Source organism: Cupressus sempervirens, chromosome 7 (assembly GCF_028749045.1).
Source record: "Cupressus sempervirens isolate cs-2001-9-10 chromosome 7, ASM2874904v1, whole genome shotgun sequence".
In the NCBI taxonomy this organism is placed as follows: Eukaryota; Viridiplantae; Streptophyta; class Pinopsida; order Cupressales; family Cupressaceae; genus Cupressus; species Cupressus sempervirens.
The window spans coordinates 213,833,704-213,843,354 of NC_143124.1; the positions used below are offsets into that span (position 1 = coordinate 213,833,704).

Consider the following 9,651-nt stretch of genomic DNA (forward strand, 5'->3'; position numbering starts at 1 on the left):
GATTGTTGAGATTATGTTTGTTACACAGATTGCATGATATTGTTTAGATTTTGTTATTTTATTATGTAATGTTGCACCTAGGAGCACATAGATGGATGTGCAACATGTAGCGAATCTCATGGAATATACTTAATGAGTTGTATTATAACATTGCAATAATATATATGTAATTATTTAATATTGGGAAAAATATTAAATGTGGGTCACTAAGGGTTTGGTAGCACATGGTTTATGTAATACCACTTCGTGGTTTTGTGGGAGCTTGGTACTATAAAATCAACCACAAGGATAGTTATAGATGCAAGGTTTTAAAAAGTCAAAAATGAAATTTAAGCAAGACGAGACGAGACATGGTAGCCAAGGGAGCATTTGTGGAGGTTGGAAGCATGGCATGAGATGTGTGGATTTGTGCTTGTTTACATGGATTGCTTGGTGGTGGCTATGGCTTTGAAGGCGTCCATCGTTGTATTGCAATGTTATTTTTTGTTGAATAGTACATGGTGATGGATGCTTTTGGAGGTTGGGTTTTTCTCTCAATGAGGGTTTCTTAGGGTATTTCTTGTGTCACATTTTTGTGGGTATGTTGTCTATTCTCTTGCATGTAGAGTGTAAGTGTTTGTTTATTTAGATATATTATGGGTTATGTGAAAACAGTGATCTTTTTGGTTGCAAGTTTCATTACAATCAATACTCATCTTTGCAACTCATCCAAATTCCAACAATGTGTTCAATTCTTTTTTTTCTTTTTATTCTTTTTCCCTTTTTCCTGTTTTCTTCTTTTTTTTGTGCGCATGCGTGCGCGCGCGCGCGCGTGCGTGCGTGTATGTGTGTGTGTGTGTGTGTGTGTGTGTGTGTGTGTGTGTGTGTGTGTGTGTGAGAGAGAGAGAGAGAGAGAGAGAGAGAGAGAGAGATTATTATGTATATGTATACATAATTATGCACATGTGAACAAGCCCATATGTCTAAACACTTGCAATTACCTACATTGTAATTTTTCAAATAAACTTTCTTACTAATTAAGCATGAATATAATGATGTATACATATCCAAACAAAATTATACAAAAGAAAGAGGATTGTTTGGGGTGAATGTTGGCTCATTTGGGAGCCTTATAAAACACTATTTTCACTACTTTATTTGTCATTTTCCCCACCAAAACTCTTCTCTTGCCATTTCCCTCAGCAACTCTGCTCTTCATCTTTGCTCTGTAACTATTTGATCTTTGTGTTATAAGCTTCACATAACATTGTACCCATCAAGAATGTTTCCTTTGTTATACGTACAATGATGGAGTTAAATTATAATTGTGTAAATTTATTCCAAACACTACATTGTAATTTTAAGATTGGGCTTTCTCACTAATGATACATATACATAATTATGTATACTTATACCTAAATATAATAATGATGCATAAATATACCCAAATATGTATATGTCAAAAAAATATGAAATGCTAGGAGTTTTTTTAACTTTCTCATGACTCTTGAATTCAATATAATATTCATTTAGCTCTGCAATGCAACAATGATATGATTAAGTGATCTATTATGTATAGAGTTGATGTGATGTCAATAATAAAATTAATGCAAAATTAAAATAATTTGAAACAAATGTTTGTTTATGATTTTAATCAATCAAAAAATGAAACCTAAATTATACAATAAAATCCTTAGATATGTAAAAGAGGACAAATGAAGGTAGGGGACTATTAACTGTTCATGAAATATGATACATGTAGAACGCTTGGAACAAGCGTGAGAACATATTCAAAGTACTTGTTAGAAATAGAAAACACCTTAGTGAGCTAAAGCTAGTGTAAAGAAGTACACTATGCGAAAATAAGTTGAGTAGATATAACACTTTCACCTTAATAGAGGAAGCATAAGCAAGATGAGTTGAATGTTTTAACAAGGTTTATTTGTCACTTTAATCATCATATGATTTGAACTGAGGTAAAACAAAATCTATTGGGAAAGGACAAATGTGATAAACAAACCATCATATGATTTGAATTAAGGTAGAATAAAGTCTATTGGAAAAAGATAAATGTAACAAAATCCATAAGAAAACAATTGTGAAATTATTTGGTATAAAATTAGATTGGTTGAAACAAAGTATGACCAATTTGTGAAAATTTGTGAACAACATGCCTAAGAAAGAATTGAAATCATAAATAACACTTCAAAAGAGATAGCTACGTGAGATTAGTTGATGGTAGATTTTCTAGCATAAACAATAATCAATAATAGTACTTAGAAAGTACTAACATTCTCAGCTATTTTATATCCACCTAGAAGATTCACTATACTCAAATCTTTGAACAATGTTACACCCACTGATCAGATGTTCTTTAGTTAGTAACACAATTTTACCCTCTACCCTCTACCTTTGTTTAAAAGGTGATATTCTTGAAAAGCACCTCTAGAAGCCCACTCTAGACAAAAGTAGTCTTCCTCAGGCTTTTCGATAACCACTCATACCACTTTATAACAAACAATATGAGAAAAGATGACGTAATGCGAATAACTATAGATCACATAAATGGCATCTACGAATTAATTGTACTGGGTTTTATATTATTCATTGGAGTTTGTCGTTTTTTACTAGAATATCTAATAGTTTTGAACACTTGATTCTGCACAAGTTGGTGGATGTAGTTTGTTTGCAGTGCAATCGCCCAGTTTACGAGAGGGCAACTGCATATATGCACCTCTCGTCTGCTTTTATTTCTTAACCAACGGTTTGCATTTGAGTTGCATCCAACTCTGTCAAAGAATTTGAGCCCCTTAAGTGAACATGAAACTGATCGACCTTATAAAGTAACCTTGAGAAATTATCAACTAGATGTGATAAAAGTAAAGGCCTTCCACTGGAACAACCACCATAACACATCTTTGTCAATGAGCTCATCCAACAATTGTGGCAAAAAAGTGACAATAACATGTGAATATATGTCAGTACATGAGTCCATTTCAGCTTCCAATACATATTCAATCAAAGGCCATATATAGGCCATATATTCAGCTTCTATTTCTATACTTCGAACTATGTTCTGAAATTTGTTTCTTTCACAATGAATAAAAGCTCTCTAATATGACAAGCTTATAGAGAAAAAACCAGACCAATGATTTCAACTTTGTATAAAAGCTTACAAATTGCCATATTATTTTTACCACATGCCATGAGCAACTGACATTTTTCCGGAGACAAGGCTAGACTTGTGAATTAATATTAGTGTATTAAAAATCTTTCTGAAATGCCTACTGTCAATACAAAGAGCTGTAAATTTCAATTGTAGTTACATGTCCAAAATCAGATACCCAACTTATATATTCTGAGAGCTGAATAATATGAACAGATTCCCAACAATTATTACTCCTTTAAGATTGACTAAATGGAAACAATATTCTAGTAAAAATTGTTTAGTGGAATAAATGGGCTAACAAACACAGGTTTTGTAATGTTGTGAAAAAAATTTACAATTTAGAATACCTTCACTTAATGCAACAAAGAGCATAATTATTCATTAAATGCTTGACTTGATTGCAATAACTCAATATATGGGCATTTTGAATAAATGTAATAGACTATCTTGGTGTGCCTGTGAAGCCTTGGCACTGCTGAATCTATCCTTCAGAACAGTAAATGTCACTCTTGCTGAAAAACTTAGTTGTTTTCCAACTGCTCCATACCACCTCCGCTTAGTTCTGAATGAAAAATGATAGGAAGAAGAATCCCCTTGATTGATCACAGGAATTCCAATGTGGTGCACCAATTAAATACTAGACAGAGGCATGCCATCAAGCATGCAATTAGAGACACAAAACCAGCTAAGAATCTTGCAAACTGGACTTGTCCAGAAAAGAAATCTATACCTCAGATTGTCATTTTTTCCTTTTTCTTTTGTAATAATGATTGGTGGGGATACAAATGTATAAATACAATTTCATGGACTCGGTCAAATGTCCAATAATATATATTGATCAAGTAAAGAATAAGAATGAATCAAAAAAATGTATATACTGTAGAGGTCACTTAGTTTGGTAAGAATATCTTCTTCTTTTGCTACCAACAGGAATATAGTGCAATCAGGGCCACTTTTTTCAAATATAAAAATGATCGACAACATTCACTTTTGTGAATTCTAGCTTCAACGAGCAATTTGTCCTGTTAGGGTTTGTATCCTTCGGACATATAAAGAATCTTTGCAACTACCACACAACAGTAGCGTATAACATATCTGTGCTATTCAACTTCATCATTATGTAGGCAATCCTCCAAGAAGCTACTTAGCTGAGAGGTGTAAAGATCTGGGAAATTTCGAAAATGATCCACATGGGGTGATAGTTCAAAATTGCAAGCCCTCACTTTGTGCCCAGCTTTCTTTTGCTTTTCAATGAACGCTTCCACAGATTCTGCAGGGATTACCCTGTCCGCAGTGCTGTATATGTAGAGCTGGGGGCATTGTGGCTGCTGATTTGATAAAAGTCCCAACACATCTGAAAGCCTCCTGTTATTTAGCAAGGAACCAGGAAATTAGATAATTAAAAAACAGAATGTAACCCTTTAAAGACAAATCATACTCATTGGTGTCAGTTCTTAATAATCCTTCACCCTCAAATAAAATGATAGAACCTGCTGTCAAAAAAAGGTAATGGCCCATCAAAAGAGTAAAATGATTTTCTTGAAGTACCTGTCAACGATTGGAAGCTTTAGAAATACTTTGAAAAACTTTTCTAGCATAACAAGTAGAGCTGTCTCTGCAACAGCAGTCTTTGGCTCATTCTCAAACTCTGATAAATCTCCAGTACTTGCCCTTCCCTTCAACATTCCCTTGGTTGCTACACTGTTTTTCTTCAACAAGGCTGCAGAAAAGCCAGAGGCCCATACCTAAAACAAGAACAGAGTGATGAGAATTAAATTGAACAAATAGGTGAAAAATTCATATAATTGTTCTACTGTCCTTCATTCACTATAAATCTTCAACAAAGTTATACATAGTGCCAGCTGAAATCTGCCCCATCCAAATGAGGCTGAGTGTAACTCGGGATAAATAGATAGCCTCCTCCAAGGTGCATTAAATACAAAAAAGATTAGAAAGGCTAATACTGAAAGCATGCAGGGCTAGGTCAGGAAACAAATACATCTTTGTGTTAAGACTTCTGGACGAAAAGTCAAAATGCAATGAGTCCACAAGCAAAAGTATGAGAGACAACAAAAGCATCATCAGTATTTTCAGAAACTATAAAGAGACCTTGGAAGCTACTGGAAACTTCAAAAAAGCTGAGCTCCACTGGTGAAAATACTTTTAAAGAAAGGCTAAAATGTGACAGATATTCTATGGAATGTCTTCAGTTAGTTTGAAATTTGATGGAGAAGCATTTTGCAATCTTGGAATAAGATATTCAGCCTATAATAAAACTCTTTGACATTGACTTTCATTACAGAATACAGTCGCTTGCCCAAGATTTCTCCATAAAAGTTTAAAACTGTATGATTGCAGGTTAAAGAGACTAATTATTAAACTGGTGATAAATAAAAGACGAGACGAAGATCCAATGAAATAATTCCTTTCAATTTAAGTACCTGAGGATCCGGTATTGCAACTGGGGCAGAATCTACCACACAACCTTTGATATTGTCTACCAGAGAATGATCCCAAGCAAGAAACTTCTCAAGCAAAACTCCATAACTGTTTGCCACAATGAGAATGCATTTGAATATCTTGTGAACACCAAACAATTTCGAAATTTTTCAAAATCCAGTTGAAAAAAAAGGATAAGCAAGCACAAGAATCATTTACTTACGTGAGCCAGCCAGTGTTACTAAAAGTATGGAAAATTAGGTACTTCTCTGGGGAATCCTTGTTTCTTTCATCCATCCAGTGAACTAATTCAGTCACAAGCAAATCAAGATTCTGGTCTGCTTTTCCTCCAGGCTTGTAGCTGACAATGTCCTTCATGGGAACTGTGAAAGTAATTGCATGGATTCCCCTGGAATTATACCAGTCTGCATACCTTTTTAGATGTTTCTGTTTGGCCCCCAACCATCCCAACAAAACCACCGCAACAACAGGCTTCTTTTGCTCAGAATGCCCTTTTCGTGAATCATTGGAACCGTTTGCCCCCTGCTTTGGTAAATGCCACACATGGAATTCTCTTGGCAGGGTAGTAGAAAAATCCGAATGCTTGATAGGGCCTTGGAATGATGAAAATTTAGAATTGCAAGAGAATGCATTTGGAAGCCCATATGTCAAATCTGCAGACTTGTAGAGCGCAAGGAAAATAGACAACTGAGCAGATGTTGAGGGAAAATGTTTGATACAATGCAAACCCCAAGGAGCTTGTGCTAAGGGAAAACTGGATGACCTCAAGAAAGTTTTCTGAAGGCTGGTGTGTGTCAAGAGATTGGTTTTATTCGGCGTTTCAATGGAACCTGAAGGGGCTAGGGACCCATGCAAGAGAGGGGTTGCTACAAATTGGTTGCATAAAAGTTTTTCGTCGGCAGATGAAGCTTTTGAAAGACTTGAGAATCTCTTGATTGGTGATAAAGTCGTAGGACTAGCTGCAGATACATACGAAAACCAGGAGGATGGAGTGCTACATTCAACCTGAATTTGAGGAGATGAGTTGGCTGCATTAGGGCAAATGGGAGCACTCTTTGTATGCAATTTATCCGGCACATCCACGGAGACCACAGTCACAACCACAGCAACTATGGCCGCTAATGGTCTCTGAAGGAAACCCGATAAGGATCCCATGTCTCAACCAAAATACCCTTTCCAAACAAATTTCAAACCCTTGTGTTTCAGTTATACCAATCCAGCGAAAAATCTTGGCCCAGCTTCACCAAATATCAAATCCCCAAACCCTGGACCTCAAATGTAAGCGGTCCAAAGGGTTCTATTTTATACAAATACTCTAATGAGCTACTCAATGCTTCAAGCCAATATCTCGAGGTGCAGAAAGAACTGTAGACTCACAAGTCGCCTTAGAACCCTATGCAAATTGTCTTCTGACAAATTCCAATAAATTCTGGCATATTAAATCAAATATTAGTTTATAAATCTGCACCGACACCAGAGTTTGAAGCTACGAAGGACAACTACAAGCATATTTCCGTGGTGCTACAAGCAAATTATATCTACCCAAAAGAACAACTCCTTATGTGTAATTTACCTTCACACGCTTGCTTTCTTGAATTGGTCCCTGATCATATTATGTATGCTCGATCCCTCAGAACACTTGTTTTCTTCCTTTGTTTCACCTATTCAAGCCAAAAGTTGCATTGAGCGAAAATATCGGTTTTAAATCCGAATAAAACACATTAGCTTGTAATTATGGTATACTGTTTTTCCTAAACTAAATCTTAAGATTCGACTTTAGCCATAAACGTCTACTTAAACTGCCTCTGAACTAACTTTCCTCGAAATTGTAATCTGCATGAATCAAAACGTGCTAACAGACTTCTAAGAATAATTTTAGATTGCAAATGCATGAAACAGAACAAAATAACAAGCTTCTAAAAATAATTCTAGAGCAAATGCATGATACAAAACAACAAAGATAACAGACTTCTACAATAGTACTTTTCTCAATATTGTTGGTAAAGCATAATTGTCTGAAACAAACTAATAAAAACCAAATTTAGCCAAACACGACCCCGTTAAATTTTATAAGCTCTCTAACCTTTTTTCCTCAAAATTTGCACTCTGCGGGAAACTTAGGGGGAAAAACAGAAAAATACGGAGAGACATTTTCAAAAATTATACTGAATTATTTTTTCTAAAAAGAAAACATTCTTAAAAAGCACTCAAAATGGCAGGGGTAAAATTCTGACCTAAATTTTCTCGCAGCAATAAGAAATGCGCCTTAAATGTCGCCTTTTCGACCGTCCTCAACCCCCCTGCAGTATTCTCAACCATTCAGATCTTATAAGCATAAATTGATAGCAAATGTATATTTTCTTGTGAAGACAATAAAATACGTTTCTGGTTCTAAGCAGTGGCGAATATATTAATATGAAATCTCAAAACCCTCGGCTTTTACCTTTTGGAAGGGCATAAACAAGACAATCCGCGAATTCGTCAATATCCTACAGCCATAGATTTCAATTCTGAAATTTCAAGGTTGAATGACACATATATATTCTATTGCTCCAAGTTTCTGAGAGCAAAATCCCCGCCTTCGAATGGATCGACCTTGAATGGCTATCAAGCTTCCGGAAAACTCTAATTTCTTCGCACTAATTAATCTCAGGAGACATTAAAGAGGAAAAGCGAACGAATCATAAATGTCCGCGGAACATAGACCAAATCTTGCAATTTGAGGGTAGTTGAAATGCGTTTTTCACAAGCCACGCGGTGTACAGAGCAGATTCTTAAGAAGTGAAAATTAATGGAGAAGAATACACAGAAGAATATCTTCTGGTACCCTTCTCCCCCTCTTTCTGCTACCGCATTTTCGCCCCCCCGAATTTGTTTTACGCTTTGATATTCCGTGTAACGAACATTCGCAGGACATGCTAAAGGTAACGTGGCCCGAATATTCCGTTGACGTAAAAAATTATTCTGTCCACGCTAGGGCGGTGACGAAAGCGGGAAAAATGTTTTCAATTTTGTGGGGCTCGCAAGCGCCACGTGGAATGATAAGACACCAGCAAGTATATCTGTGGCGTACAAAACACATGTAAAACGTTCTTCCGTTTCAGTGGGACGGACAACTCCAACCAGGCACAAAAGCACATTTTCATTGGTCAAAGCCTAAATGGAGGTTGAGTTTTTCCTTCTAGAACGAGCAGTGGAAGGAATCATATTTTTAGTTCCTCTAATATGACCATTCAAATATGACATTAACACTAACTAAACAAATCCAAAAATTATATGAGATTTCAAATGTTTATATCTTTTTCTAATTTTATATTATTTTATAAATTACATTTTTCATCTACTCTATTGGTCCATACTATTTTTGGTGAGGGAGAAGATTAATTGTCTTCAATAAAAAATACAAATATTTTCTAACAACTTCATCTTGCATTAATGAATGTATTAATTATAACTTTATCTTTTCCACATTTGTGACAAGTGGATAAAATTTTGTTTTTTGGATCATTTTATTTTCACCTCACACAACATGTCTATTCAATAATAATTATCACAATTTATTAAATATTTTTTATTTTTTATTTTAAATATATTTATTATTAGTTTTACATTTATGTTTTTTTTTTAACTATTTGATATAACTTATTCCTAAAACTTCATGTAATGCATAAGTTCAAATTATATATATATATATATATATATATAACTAATAAATATGTCTTTTTAATATAATTTCAATATGTTATATATTTGTATTTGAATTTTTAATTTTTTTTAAATTTTACTTTTTTAATAAAAGTAATTAAATTATTACTATTATTTTACTTTTATAAAAATAAATTAAACAATATTATTTTTAATTATATTTTATAATAATGTTTGTAATATGTATAATTAATAAGTGTTACAATTTTTAAATTATATTATTTATTATTATTAATATTTTTTATTTAAACAATTTATCATTTAGTTTAAATACATTTAAAACTTAAATATATATTTTAATATTAAATTAGTAATTATATTTTATATCAAAAAACATA

General features: G+C 34.0%; 1 protein-coding gene across 1 annotated transcript; it reads right to left on the reverse strand.

Annotated features, from left to right (window-relative positions):
* Positions 1–3,842: 3,842 nt before the first annotated feature.
* On the reverse strand, positions 3,843–8,505 carry LOC149546245 (alpha/beta-Hydrolases superfamily protein). The gene is made up of 7 exons (XM_089791102.1): positions 8,052–8,505; positions 7,843–7,908; positions 7,182–7,269; positions 5,811–7,037; positions 5,590–5,695; positions 4,697–4,893; positions 3,843–4,513 (listed from the first exon to the last, which is right to left on the reverse strand). Exons 4-7 carry the CDS (start codon positions 6,761–6,763, stop codon positions 4,249–4,251), a joined length of 1,521 nt encoding a protein of 506 aa, XP_089647228.1. The 5' UTR covers positions 6,764–7,037; positions 7,182–7,269; positions 7,843–7,908; positions 8,052–8,505; the 3' UTR covers positions 3,843–4,248.
* Between the last annotated feature and the right edge of the window lie 1,146 nt (positions 8,506–9,651).

What these genes read in the sequence shown, in the direction of transcription:
- LOC149546245 (XM_089791102.1), bottom strand. Translation starts at nt 6,763, where the DNA reads ATGGGATCCTTATCGGGTTTCCTTCAGAGACCATTAGCGGCCATAGTT. An exon ending in AGTAACACTGGCTGGCTCAC is followed by an intron (nt 5,696 to 5,810) that starts GTAAGTAAATGA and finishes TGTGGCAAACAG; the next exon opens with TTATGGAGTTTTGCTTGAGA. An exon ending in TTGCAATACCGGATCCTCAG is followed by an intron (nt 4,894 to 5,589) that starts GTACTTAAATTG and finishes TTCTTGTTTTAG; the next exon opens with GTATGGGCCTCTGGCTTTTC.